General features: G+C 50.2%; 6 protein-coding genes across 6 annotated transcripts; all 6 read left to right on the top strand.

Annotated features, from left to right (window-relative positions):
* The first annotated feature begins 3,048 nt into the window (after positions 1 to 3,048).
* P174DRAFT_385551 (uncharacterized protein) lies at positions 3,049 to 4,805 on the top strand. Its single transcript, XM_024823263.1, has one exon. It carries the CDS (start codon positions 3,419 to 3,421, stop codon positions 4,589 to 4,591), a length of 1,173 nt encoding a protein of 390 aa, XP_024686178.1. The 5' UTR covers positions 3,049 to 3,418; the 3' UTR covers positions 4,592 to 4,805.
* A 338-nt stretch (positions 4,806 to 5,143) lies between these two features.
* On the top strand, positions 5,144 to 12,451 carry P174DRAFT_449186 (uncharacterized protein; the record flags this gene model as incomplete). The annotated part of the gene is made up of 4 exons (XM_024828820.1): positions 5,144 to 6,694; positions 6,747 to 6,833; positions 7,503 to 12,207; positions 12,272 to 12,451. Exons 1-4 carry the CDS (start codon positions 5,613 to 5,615, stop codon positions 12,449 to 12,451), a joined length of 6,054 nt encoding a protein of 2,017 aa, XP_024686177.1. The 5' UTR covers positions 5,144 to 5,612.
* Positions 12,452 to 13,366: 915 nt separating this feature from the next.
* P174DRAFT_363996 (rRNA-processing protein LAS1) lies at positions 13,367 to 14,758 on the top strand (the record flags this gene model as incomplete). Its single annotated transcript, XM_024821958.1, has 4 exons — positions 13,367 to 13,486; positions 13,536 to 13,675; positions 13,733 to 14,218; positions 14,278 to 14,758. The coding sequence occupies 4 exons, from the start codon at positions 13,367 to 13,369 to the stop codon at positions 14,756 to 14,758; spliced, it is 1,227 nt and encodes a 408-aa protein (XP_024686176.1).
* Positions 14,759 to 14,991: 233 nt separating this feature from the next.
* On the top strand, positions 14,992 to 16,404 carry P174DRAFT_439341 (putative hydroxyacylglutathione hydrolase). Its single transcript, XM_024826773.1, has 9 exons — positions 14,992 to 15,171; positions 15,271 to 15,358; positions 15,411 to 15,482; positions 15,537 to 15,570; positions 15,619 to 15,829; positions 15,878 to 15,969; positions 16,021 to 16,155; positions 16,205 to 16,231; positions 16,288 to 16,404. The coding sequence occupies exons 1-9, from the start codon at positions 15,147 to 15,149 to the stop codon at positions 16,369 to 16,371; spliced, it is 768 nt and encodes a 255-aa protein (XP_024686175.1). The 5' UTR covers positions 14,992 to 15,146; the 3' UTR covers positions 16,372 to 16,404.
* Positions 16,405 to 16,806: 402 nt separating this feature from the next.
* On the top strand, positions 16,807 to 18,694 carry P174DRAFT_478267 (C2H2 type zinc finger domain protein; the record flags this gene model as incomplete). The annotated part of the gene is made up of 4 exons (XM_024830679.1): positions 16,807 to 16,967; positions 17,031 to 17,244; positions 17,358 to 17,555; positions 17,654 to 18,694. 4 exons carry the CDS (start codon positions 16,807 to 16,809, stop codon positions 18,221 to 18,223), a joined length of 1,143 nt encoding a protein of 380 aa, XP_024686174.1. The 3' UTR covers positions 18,224 to 18,694.
* P174DRAFT_449184 (OBAP family protein) lies at positions 18,214 to 19,386 on the top strand (the record flags this gene model as incomplete). Its single annotated transcript, XM_024828819.1, has 3 exons — positions 18,214 to 18,794; positions 18,848 to 19,303; positions 19,358 to 19,386. Exons 1-3 carry the CDS (start codon positions 18,581 to 18,583, stop codon positions 19,384 to 19,386), a joined length of 699 nt encoding a protein of 232 aa, XP_024686173.1. The 5' UTR covers positions 18,214 to 18,580.
* Positions 19,387 to 20,004: the final 618 nt, after the last annotated feature.

Raw genomic sequence — 20,004 nt, 5'->3', positions numbered from 1 at the left:
AACCGTCCGATCAACTAGTACCTTCTAGGTAGTGTTCTTAACGATGTCGATGTCGATACTCAATAGAACGTTGGATACACGCAGAGTACGGAGTCTACGGAGGTCAGACCACGGACTCGGACTATCTCGTGTACATGACCGTTATGCTGAGATTCGAGGACAGTCGACTAAGCCATCACAGGCGATCATGGTAGCCGCCCTTGAAAACAGGGATTGAGGTGAGCACGACAGGGGGTAGGAGCAGGAGAATCCGCCTTGTCCGATGGCTTGATGGCTTATGCTCGGTTCCATGCTCCATAAAGCATACTCAACCGCTAGAAGTGAGCAGAAGGTCCGAGATATACACTGTAACCTTGAGCTTTATGTCGTGAGCCTTGAGCCTTGATGTGTTTTTGACGTCGGTCGATCTCTCAGAACTGTTGTCCGAGGTTATTAATCATGTGCCCCATTAAGAAACTGGTTGCTTCATATGCCGTATCAACTTCTTTGAGGCTGCGTTGGCCGTCGCCTCGTCACTACGGAGCCACTTGGAGTACAAAGACACGAAGCAGTAATTGATACTCCTGAGACTCGACTCAACTCCTAGCCGAAGTGTCAGTTGATAAATGAATAGAACCCCACTTTAAATTGTTGAGCATATTTCGTCCTTGGCTCTCTGTCAAACCTAGAAACATACATGATACATTGATACCCTGCAGTATTCTGTTTTCTGTAACAGGAATACTGGAATATTTGCTAGTGGTGGGAGTGCATTTAGGCGATATTATTGATGCTGAAAATCATACGCTAATGCTGATCACAACCAGTGTCACATAGATAATCAATGTTTGTTTTCATTTTTTCTATTTTCAATAATACTAAATGTCTTACGCCCTTGTCCTAGGCGAACAAGCCACATAGAATAATAGGAAAGGTGTGACAAGGATAAAGATAAAATCTCACCATCCACATGACTCTTTGATCTTACCTTAGTCTCTCCGAAATCCTGCGCCTAATCGGACGGCCGAAGGCTTGGTATGGAGTGCTTGGCGTTCCCCCCGATTACGAGATTACGAGGTTACGAAGTCTAGCTGTTCATGATCAATCTATGAGTCCAAGTGTCCAACTTTATCCACCACAGCCTAGAAACGTAAACTCAAGCCTATGACGATAGTGGATGAACTCTCCCCAAGCGGTTGGTTTCAAAACGAGATAGCGGATCACAACTTCACAGAGTTGCCCGGTGAGGCCGAAGAATGCCTTATTTGTAGTGATACAAGGGTTTAGCACAGGCAACAACAAGGCAATGATCAACTGGATATCATGGTTAACATATAGATATGCCTTGCAGAGTGACCTCGTTCAGCTTGGAGAGACGATGCAATTGTAACCCTTGCGTAAGAGGTATTGAGCATAGCAAGATGTGACGCATTGAAGGAATGAACTTGCGGGGAGGCATTCGAGAGATACTTTAGGTTGGACCCCGATACATACATGATACTGACTCTTACGGAGTAATAATGATGAGGGATAGAGGTACCTAAGGCCAGACTCAGCTAAGGAAGAAACATTATTAGTATGTGGGCCAGCCTCCAACACCAAGAGATATTGAATGCCGAACGCCGTAACCGCACAGCAGCGGGCGCAATCAATGATAGGTCGAAATCTGCTAGTGTGGCTTCAAACACCAAGAGACAACATTCCAGAAAAAGAGGGACCCTTTAAGTCGAACCTGCTAAACTAAACCGGGCGTGTCTCTCCGCAGCATCGCAGCCACTTATTAATAGGGCCAATTTTCGGGCGAGAAGAAAAGTAAAAAAGAAAAGGAAAGAAAAAAAAGAAGAGGAAGAAAAATAAAATACGGAAATCCACTAATTCAAGATGTCTTTGGCAAACAATTTAGCCATTGATCCCTTCGAATAGTTAACTCCATCCCTGATATGTACAGATACAGTTCATAATGAATGGTGGCTTGTTGATCATATCAGCAGTGCTCCGTAGGCCCGTAAGTAGTCACTACTGATGATAATACAGAGCATGAGCCCTAGCCTCATCTATAGCTGCATCTACGTTGGGATTTGCGCGACGATCTCCATGTCCATCACTGACATCTACTTGTATATTCAAAGAGAAAAGGCTGACTTGATGCATGTGTAACCATCGACGCGATCACAAAGGAGGTAACTTTTCTTGGTTATCTAGCCGCTTAGCCGTACGTAGCAGTCACCACACACGGGCCTTGGACTTAGTTGTTACTACAAAGTACTACAAAGCACTACTAAAGTTTCAGTGTGTTCCAGACACTCTAGCTTTCTGGTTCCTTCTCTGTCTTCCTGGTTCCTACCCTGCTCTACTCCGTAAGCGTTTCCTTTTTATTTTCTCCTTGAAATCCCATCCAATGAAAACCCAACTCCTTGTGACCTTTTTCATGGGTCTGATCATCCCCGCCAGTGGTAAGGTATTGAGCATTTCCGTCTCCACCAGCATGGCGGCACCATGGTTACCACCACTACTATGGGTTCAACTGTGGGCTCCAGCACATCCAGAGGGTCCAGAAATCAAGCCCGACTTCTGAAAAGGCGGTGGAGCCTAGAGAAGAGAAAAATAAGAATTCTACACGAGTAGTACAGGTAGAGGAAAGAATTAATGCTATGGACATGGACCATGGAAAGGCAGTGGAGCCGCTGAGCTGAGGCAATGGCCTCTGAATCATCACATCCTTCCAGTTCCATCCCTACCACTACCGGACCAGACCAGACCAGACCAGCCTGCCTCCTCCGTTCCTTAGCCGACTTGCTTGTTCCATTCTTCCCCCTGTGAGGGACCAAGTCACCTATTTCGTTAGTGTCAACGTTGTGTCATCTCACCATTGAACATGTGTCCGCCAATAGATTGCCAGCTATGGAGTCCCAACCTTTGGATCGTGGAGCTGCGGCGGACGGTAGATCGGATATGTAAGTTGATGCCACGAGTAACAAGTGACCCCATATTCATCACATAAAATAATATTTAATAATATATATATATATTTTTTAATATTTTTCTATTTATTTCACATTAATAGATAATTATTTTTCTAAGAAGGGAAAGTAATTTGATGCTATGGAGACAATGAAGATCTTCTGGACTATCTGGCTAAAGTTACTACTTTATTACTTTACTACCTCCTTCTGCATGACTACTTGCTTGGTACCTTGCCATGAGCGCCCTGTGACCCCTTGTGTCATCTTTATATGATGAGTCTCGATCTCTGACCATATTATTGTGCATCTTACTGCAGTCATCCATGGATTTCAATCCACCTCCATCTGTCATATAACTCTACGCTCTATCTACATACCTCGTCCCTCTCTCGCCAACAACCAACATCTCCATCTCTTTCAGCCAACAACTATCATAACCACTCCTGACCTGATTGATACTCTCAACATCACAACCAATGGCCGACTGCTGGCAACCACAAGCCTCCGTAGCAGGCCCCTACTGGATTTCCCCAGAAAACCAGCCATGTTTCCGTACATCGACGTTTCGTGACTTGATGTATGCTTTTCCCAAGCCAAAGCACACTAGTCGGGTGATGAAGCCCCGGAGTGCTGGAAACAGTCCTTCTTCTGCTGCCAAGCGAAGGGCCACCACGTCGCACACCTCACCAATGTACCGGCAACTGCCGCAGCAGTCTTATCAGGCTCAGATCCAAGCTGCTCTCGCGGCTTCCGCCATGCGCAGAACACGCCAACCGCGACCAATGAGCTGGCACCCGGCATCCCTGCGATCAACTGGATATTCCACCTCTCAGTACTTACCAGCCACCACTATGTCTGAAAACCTTGCTGGCACAGGCTTATGCGCTTCGTCATCCAACACGCTTCCTGTTACCTACGGTGGCGAGGATATTCTACCTGCGTATTCTACCTCAGATGCTGCGATGTTTTCCTCTTTATCTGGCATGGAAGATCCGACAATTATGCAGCAACAGTACCTCCTGCAAATGAACGGCCCGCAGGTCGAGCCAGTCACTTGGGACGCCAGTGCGTCTAGCTTATCCGCGATGGCTCCCCCCATGTCTGAAGGCTGGTCCTTCGATATGATGTCCATGTACAGCAGTATTCCCGGAGCGGACGTTGCGGGGTCGAATTACGAGAGTGCGCCGTCTTCTGGACCTCCCACGCCATTTCTTCCAATTCAGCAATTTGATGAGCCGGAGGCGGTTGAGGAGAAGCCGGAGGACGAGCTTGTCGGGATGGGCCTGTACAGCCATCCTGACCCATCGCTGAATGCGTCCTTGACTGGATTAAGCGGCAAGGGGTTGAAGCTGGAGGAGACTTTTACACCCTCACCGGACGACGAGACCGAAAACCAGGACGCTGACGGAGAGGATGATGACTCGCAAGAGACCGCAGAGAAGCAAGCCGGCGACAGTGTCGATGTTCGTCAACCGCAACTGGGGTCTCAATCGCACGCGCAACCTGTGAAATCAGCACAGAATATGCTTAACAAGTCATTCTTTTTCGAGGACGATGGCAGACTAGACCAAGATGGCGGGGTAGTCCCTCAGCAATTCTTCGGTCTGGAAAATCAGCCATGCATGAACTATGCATATGGGTGGATATGAACTTTGGAATCTGTTTCTTTGCCCTTTTTCCTCGACAAATCCTGTCTCTCCTTTTGTCCTTTTCATCCTTTTGCTTCATGGCATAGCGTGGAGTTTTGATTTTTATAAGAGGCACGAACCGTGACGAGGATACCCAACGGAAGGTACAATGATACGAATAGCTACATGCATTAGATAGACAATTAACCAATAGACGAGCCACTTTGCTAAGACTAAGACTTGTTTGAGTTGTGTAGTGATCTGATCCGTAACAGACTTCTCGATTTAGTCCTTCATTTTCTTCTTTACGCCCCATGTTAGTTGTTCTATTAGAGCTTGAGAAGAGACCAGTTTACTCTCTTGATCAGCTGAATGGTGTCTCATTCCTGGCCACTAGAGTCACCGATAATCTGCATGGATATAAGCTGATATCTTGTTTGAACGTGCTGACTCCATGCTCTGTGCCCTTGGACTCCAGGCTGAACGGATTCTCGGGCCAGTCTCGTGATTACGGTTTCCTGCTGCCTTCTCCCCAGCTACTCTGGGATCGTTGCCCTCTTACTATCCTTCCCACATCTGATTTCGCTTCCGTGCCCGCCGGATACGAATGAAGGGGGATTCTGTGCGGCAGTCCACGCCATATCTCCGGGGAATGCTTCAGTGGGGCAAATCTCCACATCCCAAGTCTCGTTGTTCTGCCCCTCCTCCCCTCCTTTTGCTGATGATTCCTGTCTGTCTGGATTCTGCAATGTTGCCTTATCCTTGCCACAGAATACCAAGGCGAGTCGCAGGTGGGCAGTTCAGTTCACCGCTTCTAGAGCATATTATGCCTTAACTGAAGAGGAGGATGGATACTTATAATGGCGTGCATGCATCCCGTCTGATAAACCTCATTCTAGACTCGTATTTGGTCTATTTTGACTTCCACATACAGGGCTCTAGACAACCAGAATGACAGTGTCGTCGACCGCCGCCCGCCCAGGCACCTGCGCCCTGTGCTGAAGTGGGACCCGACCTGCCATATCGCACTCTCAGCAGATCAATGATATTCGCCAACCTGGATCAGCATCAATACTGGCATCAGGTTGGGCCAATGCTTGGCAAGATGCTCGTGGATGGGAAATACAGCATCCACCACCAACACGAGTACCTGTCGCTCTTTGCCCACCTGATCATCCCCAGGCTGGGGCCCTTCCCCAGCCCTGGGAGAGACATCTACATGTGTCTCCTTGGCGGTATCGGATCCATCGAGCTCAGCCGGAATTTCCAGAGACTCGGCTCAACGGCTCGGCTCGCCTTCGAGCCCACGAGTTATCTCGCCAGCACGGATGCCGACCCATTCAACCGCCACGCCGTCCACGCCACCCTGGCCGAGCTGCGAATGACCGGCTCGGCCACCGTCGACCTGGAGCTGCATCACACGCTCGCCGCCGACCTGACGCTGACGGACCGCGATGAGCAGCTCCTGACCGCGGAGCTTGCCAAGACGAACTGGAAGACCCAAATTCTGCTCGCCCTGGACCTGACCAAGACGGGCATCACCGTGAAGGAGTACTTCTACCCGGTGATCAAGGCCGCTGCGACGGGCCGCTCCGTCGCCGAGCTATGCTTTTCCGCCATCCGCAAGGTAGACGTGCAGGGCCGGCTCGCGGCGCCCTGTAAAGCGATCGAAGCCCACATGCAGCGGCAGACCCAGACAGACCTCCACTTCCTATCTGTTGATCTGGTCGACCCCGGCACGACGCGCTTCAAACTGTACCTGATGGAACTAGAGGTGACGCTCGCCAAGGTCGAGGAGCACTGGACGCTTGGGGGCACGCTCACGGACGAGGAGACGATGCGTGGTCTGCAGATGATCCGCGAGCTATGGGTCGATCTTGGAATCGTCGACGGCAAGCGAGCTGAACCCCAGCGGCCATCGCTCCCCGGTGACCCTCTGAGCATTGTGCCGTTCTTTATGAACTACGAGATGACCCCGGGGCAGCCTCTGCCCAAGCCTAAATTCTACTTCCCCCTCATCGGCATCCCCGAGCTCAAGATCGCGAATGTGCTGGCAGCCTTCTTTGAGCGTCATGGCATGCATGACCTGGCTACCGCCTACTCGGAGACTCTGCAATCATACTAGTGAGGCCCCTAATCCTCCTTTCCTTTGCAATCTTCTCTAACTCTGAAATAGCCCTGGAGAGGACTTGGCTATTGCAACAGACCGCCAGGCATGGTTGTCTGTCTCGTACACCGAGGAGAAAGGGCCGTACCTGACCATGTACTATCACTAGTAGATGCACTGGACTGACTGACACGTTCCCTGTCCTGGCATATCGTTATTCCTTCTTAGTGCCTTCCTGTTTCCCGGCTCTGGACTCCACCACCCCTGGAGGCGATGGAAATGATGGGGCCTGCGATCTTCATCATATTCAAAGTCCTCGTAAACTATCCCATAACCCCTGCAACCTGCCTCCTGTAAGTTCAGTATACATCTACACTCATCACAGAGCATTGGCTGAATAGTTGCTTAAAAATGGTCGGTTTCGTTGTGCTGAATAATCAATGCAGAATTCCACCTTGAGTTTAGTCTTTGTGCCTCTTCCATCAAGCCTCTATTCTCTGCCACCTTTCTAAGGCCTAAAGCTACCACATACGTCCTAAGCCACTGCCTATAGCAGCATCTGCCTTTTCCCTTACCTATTTACCCCCTATATATATATATGATCTTCTAAGCTACTATCTATTCCTTAGTCTAACTCATACTATCTTAGTAGTAGATGTAAATATTACGGCTTAAAGATCAATGTTATCTATTCCTCCTCGTTTCGTCATAAATGACTGAATAGCGCTAAGATGACCCGAAAAGATAGAAGCAGTCACAGCGGCTCGAGAAGAATCTCCTGCTCTGCAACCTTGAACCATGCATCTCCTCGCTTACGCTCCTCAGTGGATTTCTCAGGTACCTCCACAAAGAGGAAAGTATTCGCGCTCTCTTTGCCGAGGTGTTGGCGCGTCCCGAAAAAGATGTTAGCGCTCACGATGGCTTCTACGATCTGGGAGGAAATTCCTTGGCCGCCATCGAGCTGGTGGCGCGAGCCCGGGACAGAGGTCTGGAGATCACGGTGGCCGATGTGATCCGTCTTCAGACAGTTCAACAGATCGCCGGATGTGCCGTAGCGAATAGGGACGTGCACACGATTGCGGCATTCGCCCTCCTCGAGGATGTGGAACAGAGCCTATCCACTGCAGCGGCCCAGTGCCGCGTCAGAAGAGACATGATTGAGGATATGTATGCCTGCACACCGTTGCAAGCAGGCCTCGTGTATCTGTCCATCAAAAACCCCGGATCGTTTGTGAGCACCTACCGATTTTCCTTCACACCTTCAGTGGACTTGGATCGCTTCCAGGGGGCATGGAAGCGGACTTATCTCGCACATCCCATGCTACGAACGTGCGTTGTGCAGCTCCAGGACGGTCAACTGCTTCAAGTAGTCATCAAAGCCAAAGCCTTGAGCACCAGCTCCTACGCCACGGATAATGCTGAGACCATGGCATTGGGGCGCCCTCTCACCCGCTGGGAAGTGCGTCATGCGCGAGGCAGTAAGCCGGCCGTCTTCACGCTGACAATGCATCATGCCGTTTTCGACGGGTGGTCCTTCATACAGGTGCTCGACGATTTGCAGAACGTTTATGATGGCCACGCGCTCCCGTCACGGCCATCATTCAACCGAGTGATCGACTATATCTCAAGGCTGGACATGTCTGCAGCCTATCGGTTCTGGTCACAGGAATTCACCGGCCTGCGAGCCACGGTCTTCCCGGACTCTTGCAATCGATCATCGGTGGTCTCACCGCGGCCATCGTCAAGGAGCCATCGGATTCCCCTTGCCACTGCAGATAAAGACTGGACACTCGCCAATAAGATCAAACTAGCATGGGCCCTGGTCGTCTCCGCCCAAACCTGTTCGAACGATGTCGTCTATGGATTGACGGTATCAGGCCGGAATGCTCCAGTTCCAGGCATTGACTGTATTGCTGGGCCGACGATTGCCACGTTCCCCTTCCGCACGCAGCTTGATCCACATTCATCCGTTGAAGATATGTTGTTAAGGCTACGCGAGCACGACGTCGCCATCATACCGTTCGAACATACTGGTCTCGCTCGCATCAGCGAAGCTAGCCCGGAGGCCGCCTTGGCCTGCCGCTTCCAGAATCTCCTCACAATCCGACTAAGTTCGGTGCAGAGCCCTTCTGCCATACTAACCAATCTCCCAGAGAATGAGCACCAGGAACTGCTGTTTGCCTCGTATCCTTTGTCCCTCGTGGCCCAACAGCGAGCCGAATCGCTTGAGATCAAGGCTTTCTTTGATAGCACCGTCCTGGATACGAATCGGGTGCAAATGCTATTGGACGAATTCGCAACAGCTCTGCAACGCATTCTTCGCGATCCCGGGACACAGATGGGGCAACTGATGACCCAGAATCCTCCAGATTGGCACCAGTTGGCGGTATGGAATCGGAAGGACAACCCAGAACGTCTAAGGTGCATGCATGAGGTAATTATGGACTTCTGCCTTACACAGCCCGATGCAGAAGCTGTGAGCGCATGGGATGGCTCGCTCAAGTATCTTGAACTCCTCTCGTTGTCGCGTGGGGTTGCGGGCCATCTTCAGTCTCGCGGGTGTTGTCGAGGGACGGTCATTGGGATCTGCATGGAGCGGTCCAAGTGGTTCCCTGTCGCGATATTGGGCGTGCTCATGTCTGGCGCAGCTATGGTCTTGTTGGAGCCCAATTTTCCTATCCCCCGATTGCAGCAAATCGTTCAGGATGCTGATGCACGAGTGGTAATCTGCTCCCCGGCGCTTCAAGACAAATGCAGGAAAATTGTGGACAGTACCGTGACCCTTACGTCGGATATCGTCCTCGCTGATTACTGTTCTTGGAGCCCATCCTCGGTGACACCGCAGGATCCAATGTATGTTGCCTTTACATCTGGGTCAACAGGTACCCCCAAAGGTGTTGTGATAGAGCATGGCATGGTCTATTCAGTAGTTCATGGGCACAAAGACGTCATTTCCGTGTCAAACACCTCCCGAGGCTTGCTGTTCGCATCGCCCGCTTTTGACATTTGTCTGGCTGAGGTGATGTTCATGCTCGCTGCAGGGGGCTGCGTCTGTATTCCCTCCGAAGACCAGCGGATGAACAAGCTGGCGGGCGCCATGACAGATATGAGGGTTAATATTGCCATGCTGACCCCTTCCGTGGCTCGGACTATTTCTCCAGCGGAAGTTCCATGCCTACAGACACTCGTTCTTGGAGGAGAAGCGCCTTCGGTGACTGACTTGGCTACGTGGGCGTCCCAGGTGCGGCTGCATCAGTCCTACGGGCCTGCAGAATGCACCATGTACACAACTACCACGGGACCGTTGTCCCCGGCTTCTGACCCCAGTAATGTTGGATCTTGCCCTAACGCATCGTGCTGGATTGTGAATCCCGACAACCACCATCAGCTCCAGCCCGTGGGTTCAGTGGGAGAGCTTCTCATCGGCGGACCCATTGTCGGCAGAGGGTACAAGAAAAGAACTGCAGAAACCGAGGCAGCTTTTATTCGCAATCCATCCTGGTGTGTGAAATTCCCCTTTCTGCAGGGACATCGGTTCTACAAGACAGGGGATCTGGCCGTCTTTCGACCCGACGGGAGTCTGAGTTTGGTCGGTCGAAAAGACGCGCAGATCGAGCTGCATGGGCAACGTATCGAGCTACACGAAATTGAGCATTGTGCCGAGCAATACGAGCAACAAACCGCAGCTATCGCTGGGCTTGTCACGCCCCGAGAGATCGCAGAACCCAGATTGGTCCTGTTCGTCTATAACCCTAAGCAAGTGGACACCACAAGCGGTCACTTCCCCAACCATGTACGTCAAGAGCTCTTTGTTCCGCCGTCAAGCGAGATTCTGTCCCGATTACAAGGCCTCAAAATGCACCTGAGCCAGCACCTTCCGTCATTCATGGTACCCTCGCTGCTTATCCCTCTGTCACGTCTCCCACTCAGTCCTAGTGGCAAAGCGGACCGCAAGAAAATGCGAGAGGAAGCAGGGAATCTGACGAGAGAGATAGTGACGGAGTATCTCGGCCATGCAGCATCGCACAAAAGGCAACCGATCACCGAGCAGGAACGTTTTGTGCGAGCCAATTTCGCCAAGGTCCTTTCATTAGACGAGGAGTCCATTGGAGTGGACGATGACTTTTTTGCTCTGGAAGGTGATTCTATCTCCGCCATACAACTGCTCACTCTGTGTCGAAAAGGGAATTTGGCTCTCTCCATGCTAGACTTTCTCTCTTACAACACGGTGTCTCTGTTCTGTGAACATGCTTGCTCGACCTATGGTGAATCCGTGGCTCTTTTGAAGAAGCAATCTCATGAAGCCTCTGCTCCGCGAGATACCACTTCCAAGGCAGATGGTCCCCTGGTTGAATTCCCGGAAGCGGAGATGCAGTTGATTCAGTCCCTATTGAACGTGGCAAATATCAACGATATCGAGGATGTGTACTCCTGCTCTGATGCGCACGCCGGGGTGCTCGAACTCTACACACCCAACTACTCGAGCACTGCCATCTTTGAAATTCGCACACGCAAGGCAGTCACCCTATCGCAGGTGGTTGCTGCATGGAATGGATTGGTGCAGCACCATGCCGCCTTACGGACAATCGTCCTGCACGTTCCTAATCTGCATGTGGGATATCTCCATGTCGTCCTTAGGCGGGTATCGGCAGATGTTGTGATCCTTCCCCGAAGCCAGAATGTGCGTCAAGAAGTTGAGAAGCTGGAGCCCGTGTGGTCCTGGGAGGCCACACCACCTCACCGCTTGGTTGTTGGCCAAGAGGACGATGGAACGGTCCTATTAAGGCTGGATACGGGTCGTGCGCTCATCGACGCCATATCCATGGCGATTCTGCTAGAAGGTTTCTGTCTCGCGCTCCGCGGTAGTTTCTCTGCTAGCAAAGAGACCCCGTACCGCCAATATCTGACTTACCTACGTGGCCAGTCGCGCGAAGAGGCGCTGCAGTTCTGGAAACAAACGCTGTCCGAAACTCGGCCATGTAACCTTCCCAGAGTCCCATCTGAATTGCATCCGCCATGCAGATCCCGTCCATGCAAGGCTCGGCCCCTGCGTCGCAGTTTGCGAGTCGAGCAGTTCAATCGGCTCACCTCCTTCTGGCGATCCAACCATGTCACTCTCACCAACATATTCCAGCTGGCATGGGCTTTGACCCTTCAGCATTACACAAAGTCCCGCGACGTTTGCTTTGGAACGGTTATCTCAGGTCGGGACATTCCCTTACCTGCCATCTGGCAGATGGTCGGCACCTTTTTTAATGTCGTTCCCTGCCGGTTTATCCTTGAGCCCGCGAGCACAGTGCTTGATACTCTGAGACAAAACCAGGAGGAGATGCAACGTCGGAATGAGCACCAGCACTGCTCAATGCCAGCAGCTGTCCGCCAGGCTGGGATAGTAGGGGTTGCCGGGCTGCAGCAGCTGTTTAACACAGTCTTGGCCGTGCAAAATGTATTTGGGGTAGGATCTTCGAGAGACAAAGGTAACGGCGACGAGATTGTCATGAAACTCGTCGAGTTGGAGGATGCGACGGAGGTGAGTACACTTGTCAACATTATCCTTGGTAAGAGTTATAGAGCGTCTAATCTGAGCTCAACAGTATGACTTTTGTGTGGCTGTCCTCCTCTCACCGTCCCAGATTGACGTCGAGCTCCGCTACTGGGCATCAAGCGCGTCCGAAGATTATGCTTCTCGCATTCTGAAATGCTTCCTGCATCATCTTGAGGAGATCCTCCACCACGTCTCGGAGCCACTAAGTGCTATCGCCGGTTTCGAATAAGGTCTCCATTCCCATGAGGTAAGATTGACAGTTGGGTAGCCTGACAGACAAAGATACCAGTTCTCAGGGACGCCTGAGGCTGTGGACACAGCATCAAGACAGAAAAACTGAAAAGCCAAAGTCAGATGGTCTGATTCTTGAAGTTGGCCGCAGAATCGACATTAAAGCCTGGCGAGAACAAAACAACACATTCTCTGTAGGATATCATCTTTCACCCCAAAAGTATCAGCTCATTCATTCACAGCATCAGAGTCGTCGTTTTAAAGAATTATTTAGCTTCTGGCGTTGCCTCAAAATGGTTCTTGTGTTGAGGGTCTTCGTTGGGACTCATGGCTAATATAGAATCTGTCGGTTTAACATAAGAGCAATAATTTCCTAAGAATACCTCAGCTATTGGATTCTTCCCAAATGCTAGAGCAAGTTCACGTTTTCCGTAAAATAGCGGATGCAGGTTCCCTCGAAACACCACAAGCCGACAATCGGGAACGGACTCAATCCAGGATGACAGTGACCTGTCATACATTGGCACCCGGCCAATCAAGAAGAACAGACAGCATATCACTGGCACCCAGCCTGTTTCGATGATCACTGACTTACCATTCGGCCATGCCCCTATCAGACCACCTCATCAATTATCCATAGCACCAAGCCTATTTTAAAGATCATGACATCAGACAGGCAGACAGACTGACTGACGATGGATTGATTGATTGATTGGACAGAGGAGTCCAGACTATGTGCGCGTCGATCTGTAGTTGGACTGTTGATGGATAAGGCACAAATCCGGCAACACTCGGAGGGAAAAACAATTCCCCGATATAAAAATCCCGTCGATCAGATACAGTGGACGAACAATAGAACAAGACTCACGAGGGAATTACGGATACTTCTTCACCGAAAGATCCAGGGAGCAAAATGGCAAAAGTATTCTTTACACCGTGGAAGGATCATTCCCAGTTACTCACTGTCCGGAATCAATTCTACCCTCCGCCCGCCTATGATGGACCAGATTTGCGCTCAAATGCCTGCGCTACGGTACGTAGTTTCTACATTACGCTTGAATATCATGATTAACGCCCCCAAGGTCGGAGTCTGGAAGCTCCGTGGCAACCTCCCACATCCGGTTGAGGCTACCGCCTTATTAACGGACGCGATTCTTCACGACGATGCTCAGAAAAATTCCATATTCTCGATTCGAGCCACCTACTCGGCTGCCTTTTGTCGGTGAGTCCCTTTTATTCATTTTTGATGCAAAAGGTATCTCTAACGCAGATCTATCAGATTCGTAACGGGTCTCGTTGACTCCAAACTCCATGGGCAGAGGAAGACCATGTTTCAACGAGCGATTGACCTCGGGCTTCCGGCATCGTTTGTTGAGCTGCGTCACGAGGCGACCCATCGAGAGCTACCGTCTCTTGTGGTATTGCGCAATGCGACGCAACGCTCATTGGAGTGGCTCTGGGACTATTACTGGGCCAAGACAGACTCCGATGTTGCGCTTGTATTAGGAAGGCCTGCCTCTGCGGTCTCTAACGGTGCCGACGATGGCAATGTAGAAGAAATCAGAAGCGTCGTCAGAACCGCCCTCGAGCATCCAGCGAGCCAGGGCGACCTTTCAGAGCCACCACGGAAGAAGAGGAAGTCAGCTCAGCAATCGTCTTTCCTTGAGGCGCAGCTGGTAGCGATATGTAAGGCGTCTAGCAGGAGTCCTCACTCACTTTCTCGAATCCTCATTGAGGATTCAATAATTGTACCGAAGGGACGAAAGTAAGTCTGCCATGGTACGCAACGTTAGTGACTATCCCTAGCTAACATATCTTTACAAGACTTGGCGATTCCATGGATGAAGCATTCACCAAGTGGGACAGATCACTACAGAGTGTAGTGGCAGGTCAGCCTACATTTTTACCAGCTCTGACTGAGGAATTGGTCAATGAACTGGCATTCACGAGACGACCGAATACGAAGAATGATCCCCAGTGCGAGGCGATTTATATGTGGCTGGACCACATTTTGAACTCAGCAGAATGGAGTACAGCTCGGCAATCTCTTTCTCTCGGATACATTCTCAGTGTCTGTGAACAAAATTCGAGTCACTGGCTGGATCTGCTCAGAGGCGCTGTTCCCTCGGAGGATAATCGCTTGCCTCCTATTGCTAGAGATCAGAGCAACGCTCCACCTCGATCACAGAAGAGATCCGAAAGTACGACACATGCCCAGCACTCCGAGGGTGATCTACAAGGGCTGCAGAAATTCGGGTGGGAAAGGTTAGACACATGGGATACCAGACCAATAGGGATAGTTTGACTGGAGCAATGGAGCGAAGTGAGCGACTCTCTATAACCCACCATCTCCGTCTCGCACAACTCACCCACATCGGAAGAGATCCTGGTCATTCGCATGATCCAGGCCAAGGAATGCTCTTTATATTAATGTCATTTTGTACAAGTCGTAGGGAAGACAATTGAGCGATGTATATAATTTTCCAAATACGGCTTAGCGCCAACCACATGACCCGGAGCTACTATGAGGTAATGCTCCGGATAGTCTTCATTCATCGAGATGCCGCCTATTAGTAAATGATCTCAGTATCACCCCGCATTTTCGCTCTCTATCACTTTCGTCAATGAACTTCTTCAGAGCGATCAGACCGTACTGTGGATCTCGATACTTAAGGGCACATCCCGTCAGAACCATGCATGTACAGTCAATTCCTATGTGTAAGTTGAATATACACCGTGCCTTGTGTCCAATCTTGAATCTTGATTGATTCAGCTGTTGGTTATCCGAGCGAATTTGACGCTCACACTATTGTACAGGGACGGGGAAGGGCAACAACTATGCCTACCTTGTGACGGACGAGCCGACAAAAGAGTCCGTCATCATCGACCCGGCTAATCCGCCAGAGTACATTGTTCGTCAAAATGCGCTTGTGGAATCAATTCTGATGTTCTGCTAGAGTGGCTCCAGAGCTTGATGCTCAGATCAAGGCCGGAAAAATCAAACTCTCAGCCATTGTCAACACGCATCAGTATGTCTCGGCATCCAGTCGCTAAGGGAGACCAGTATTAACGTGCGCTTCCAGTCACTGGGATCATGCTGGCGGCAACGATGAGATGGTGAGCTAGCTAGCTATTTTATGAGCTTTTTCTGACTAACATATACAGCTGAAACATTTTGGTAAACTCCCGGTCATTGGAGGAAAGAACTGCAAATCAGTCACACAGACTCCTGCACATGGGGAGACATTTAAGATTGGCGAGCGCATCTCCGTCAAAGCACTGCACACCCCCTGCCATACTCAGGATAGTATCTGCTATTATATGCAGGACGGGGACGAAAAGGTGGTGTTTACAGGTGACACCTTATTCATTGCAGGTAAGACATCCATTTCCCGGTGTATTCGAATGAATCTCACAATGGCAGGATGTGGTCGCTTTTTCGAGGGAAATGCTCAAGAGATGCACAAGGCGTTGAACGAGACTCTCGCCTCGCTACCTGATGACACCAAAGTCTACGTAAGCCGCTAAGAATCCAGTTCTCATTGATGCAGAGACTGATTCGTATAGCCCGGCCATGAGTACACCAAGAGCAACGTCAAGTTCTGTCTTGCTGTATCTCAATCAGAACCGATCAAGAAGCTAGAAGCATACGCCAATCAGCATCAACAGACCCAGGGAAAGTTTACTATCGGAGACGAGAAGGTATGGAGTCCGTCGCCGGTTGATCGCTCTAGCTGACGAGGTTGCATAGCTGCACAATGTGTTCATGAGAGTCAATGTAAGAAGATTCAATGATTCATACTCTATTTATACTTTTTGTCTGACCGTTCATAGGATCCTGAAATTCAGAAGAAGACCGGAAAGACAGATCCGGTGGAGGTGATGGCAGCTTTGAGAGAGATGAAGAATGCTATGTGAACAAGTGATATAGGAAATAGCTTTGAATACACCATCTGATTCATTGTTTGAACTCTGCGTAAACATGACTATACTCGTACTCGCCTTCGTGAAAGATGGGGTTTAAAAACTTATTGATGAATTCAATGATGAGAATAGTCTTCGTTAAATGATACTGTAATCCTCGTGCAGGGGAGTCATGGTAGTCATGTGGGAAACGGAATATGTGCCGTTCATCGCTCCCTAGCTTCATCTCTATTTCATCCATCGGTATCCCATATTCGGCATCCCATCTGCCATCTACCTTGATGTGAATGACGACTCCAATTATTTTTTCACGGACCTCATTCGACTCACTCTAACCTTGACTAATTTCTATCAGTTATCAAGAGGTATACAGCCAGCACATGGCTCGCAATGGTTCCCCGCAGCGCAGTCCAAACCAGATCTTCTACCATGAAGACCGCTGCCAGCGTCAACGAAGGCCCATTTCGCTGTCCCCAGCGCGGATGTAGTCGAAGCTACAGGCGCAAAGAACACCTTACTCGGCACTCTGCGAGCCACAGTCAAGCGCCAGCGTGCGAGTGTCCGTTTTGTGATAAAGTCTTCTCTAGGACGTAAGCTCATCCGCAGCACCTCTCTCACAACGGCAGTGAAACCGACTCTAATTTGACATACAGTGACATTTTACGTCAACATGTTCGGGCCCTTCACAAGGACAAGAAGTTGGAATCTAGTCGCACGGTTATAGCGTGTAGCCACTGTCGCTCGAGAAAGACGCGATGCAATGGTAGGGCCCCTTGCGAAGCATGCTCACGCAGAGGTCTCCAATGCTCCCTGTCGCATTTGTCCTTGTCACGTCAGGGGAATCCAAAGAATGCTGAAACTCTGGGCGTGAACGCCAATATCAACGAACTTCAGGCTGAGAAGTATGACCTGGAAAAGCGCTCGACTGCTGAAGATCGCATGAACTGTATCCCTTCCTGGAAGAAACCAATATCCTGCAGTATGTGGAGATCTATTTTGAGAAATTCCATCCGGTCTGGCCGCTTCTGCATAGAGCGACTTTCGAACCTAGCCAGGAGCCTCCGATTCTCTTGCAATCGGTTGTCATGATGGGAATGTGGATGACTGGGGACGAGAAGATGCAGTGTCATGCAGTCAAACTACATGACAAGCTTAGCTCCTTAGTCTACGAACAGCGAGTGAGTAACTCGCCTGGGCCTGGCTTCCCCTTTCATTACCCAAGGAAGCATCCTCAAGCCAATGTCCTCGAGTCGTGCAGCTGATGCCAATCTGATAGGACAAGTGGGCAGCCATAAGCTCAGAGTCCGAAGTCCAAAGCCCCTGGCCCATGGCAACATACCAAGCCACCCTTATTCAGATCATTTTCGCCTCCCTCAAAGACGCTCATAGTCAAGTTGACATTCAACTCGCCCGAACGATCTCTACGAGCTGCTCTCGTCTATTAACGACACTGACTGAAACTTGCCTTCGCAAAAACATGTTCTTCTACCCAGAGATCTTAGCCCAGTTCTGCGGCGACTCCGTCCCGGATGTCTTCATCTGGGTAGGCATCGAGGAAGTCAAGCGCTTTGCACTCGCCCTTTACGAAGTGTGCAGGACGTGTCATATTCAGCGCGAAAACAGTCCTCGCAATAGCCCTCGCAGTGCTAACAGGGGAAGAAGCCTTCTCACCCTGGCAGACTTGCAGTTCGCACTGCCTGACAGCGATGAGCTCTGGCATGCCACCTCGGATCTGGCGGCTCGGCTGGCAGAAGATGGGCCGCTTTATTATGACAATAACGACGCTGCGGCCAATTGGATTTCTCAGTCAAGCGAGACTGTTGCAGAGGCACGATATGACATTTGATTGGTTATAGTTGCGTCCGCGCAGTCAGGTACTCTCGGGTAGATCGACTACCTTTAACTTCGTGATCTCCGCACAGAAGTCGAAAGCCGTGATGGATCCATGTCAGGAGCACGGCTAAGTATTCTCTTGGCGACGCGAAATTCCAGGGCTTTATCGTTTCTCGTGAAGCTGGGAATATCACAAGTGTGGTTTGATCCGCAATCATCATGACGTCAACTATGGACGAAACTCCTGCTTTCAACGGAATAGACATCCGAAGCAATAGGCGAGCTGCAGTTAAATTGGGACAACAATCTTCGTTCTACAATCGTATCTCCCAGTTCAATCTTGACAATTGCAAAATTGTATCGCACAACCATGTCTTGTCATCAACACATTCCCAGAGACCAAGATGGGATCCCCGGCTCGCCTCTCAGCACCAAAAGCCGTGTCCTGGAAGGCGGCGCCAGCATGGTCCAAGATTTCACGCCTGTCAAGCAGATTTGCGCCCATCTAAATGCCTTCCACATTTATGCGTCGGATCCGACAAGAGCTGTGGAAGCGAATCATTATTGTACACATGTTACAGAAGGTCTTGATAGCTCCCTTGCTTCTGCAAGAAAAGACAGCTGATCTGAAATGCAGACCTCAGGCAGTGTCTGATATACGATTCCACCAAGCCTAATGCCCGGTTGATCGGCGTCGAGTACATGATTTCGCCGCGCTTATTCGAGACCCTCCCGTCCGAGGAACGCAAATTATGGCACACCCATGAGTTTGAGGTCAAAAGCGGCATGCTGATTATGCCCGCTCCGGCGGGAGTGCCGAAGCCTGCCTGGGAAGCAGCGGAAACATCAGAGATGAGGGACGTCATTCCGCTGTACGGAAAAACGTATCATTTTTGGCAGGTGGACAGGGGCGATCCACTTCCCTTGGGAGCTCCACAGCTCATGGCTAGCTTCACATCTGAAGAGAAAGTCAAGCTCGCTCATCCCAAGGGTCTTGACGGGTTACTTGCGGGGAGGGACGAGGCGTTTGGGGTTGATTATAAGGTTAAGGCGGAGAAGAGGAAGGATATCGAGCCGCCTAACTTGAGTCCTGGTAAGTATCTTGGGGCATGTTTGGGAAGCTGTGAATTGATGACGATTGTCACAGATGCCGACGCCATGGTGCAGAATAGGTAAGACGAAGCTGGGTCACCGAGAGATTGGCCTTGATGAAAAAATGGTACATGTAAAGTATGATGACTTGGGTGTGCGTGGCTGGTTACCGAGCAGGATATCTGAGAATCTTCAGCCATCTATGGCCACGCAGCGAATTCTCCCTGGAGAATTTTGAGATTGGATTCCCTAGTACTATCAAGAGCATGGGTCTCATCATACGACGAGGAAGGGGAACGAAAGTCCGAAAGAAATTATCATTATCATATCTAATTGTCTCCCACCCACGCTATCCAGCATCCCAGTCCCATAGTTAAATGGGGTCAAAGCTAAGACAGCGTTCGGGGATATCTCGCCACTTTGTGTGGTTAGTCGAGACGTATAATGTTCATCTTGCTTCTCTGTCCACACTCGCGCGTCCTGGTGTTGTATTTCGGAAACGGCGAGCTCTAGCAATTTAGAAGCTGTGTTGATACCTAGGAATGGAGACTAGTAACTGTGCTTGTTGGAGATTCCAATATAATTGAATCATTCAATTGTCGTCGATTGCACTTCAGCTGAGATCCTTGCATAATCGAGAACACATTGAACGCGTCCATTAAGCAACATGAATCCTCGAAGATGAGAACACTCAAAACTGTA

The sequence above is a fragment of the Aspergillus novofumigatus genome (genome assembly GCF_002847465.1).
Source record: "Aspergillus novofumigatus IBT 16806 chromosome Unknown P174scaffold_2, whole genome shotgun sequence".
In the NCBI taxonomy this organism is placed as follows: domain Eukaryota; kingdom Fungi; phylum Ascomycota; class Eurotiomycetes; order Eurotiales; family Aspergillaceae; genus Aspergillus; species Aspergillus novofumigatus.
Note: the sequence above shows the minus strand (reverse complement) of the source record. Positions and strands in the feature narration are given on the sequence as shown.

Bases quoted from the DNA above. Each gene is read 5' to 3' on its own strand.
- P174DRAFT_385551 (XM_024823263.1), top strand. From the start codon at position 3,419: ATGGCCGACTGCTGGCAACCACAAGCCTCCGTAGCAGGCCCCTACTGG.
- P174DRAFT_439341 (XM_024826773.1), top strand. From the start codon at position 15,147: ATGCATGTACAGTCAATTCCTATGT. The intron at 15,970-16,020 runs GTAAGCCGCTAA...TGATTCGTATAG, and splicing joins CTGATGACACCAAAGTCTAC to CCCGGCCATGAGTACACCAA. The intron at 16,232-16,287 runs GTAAGAAGATTC...GACCGTTCATAG, and splicing joins ATGTGTTCATGAGAGTCAAT to GATCCTGAAATTCAGAAGAA.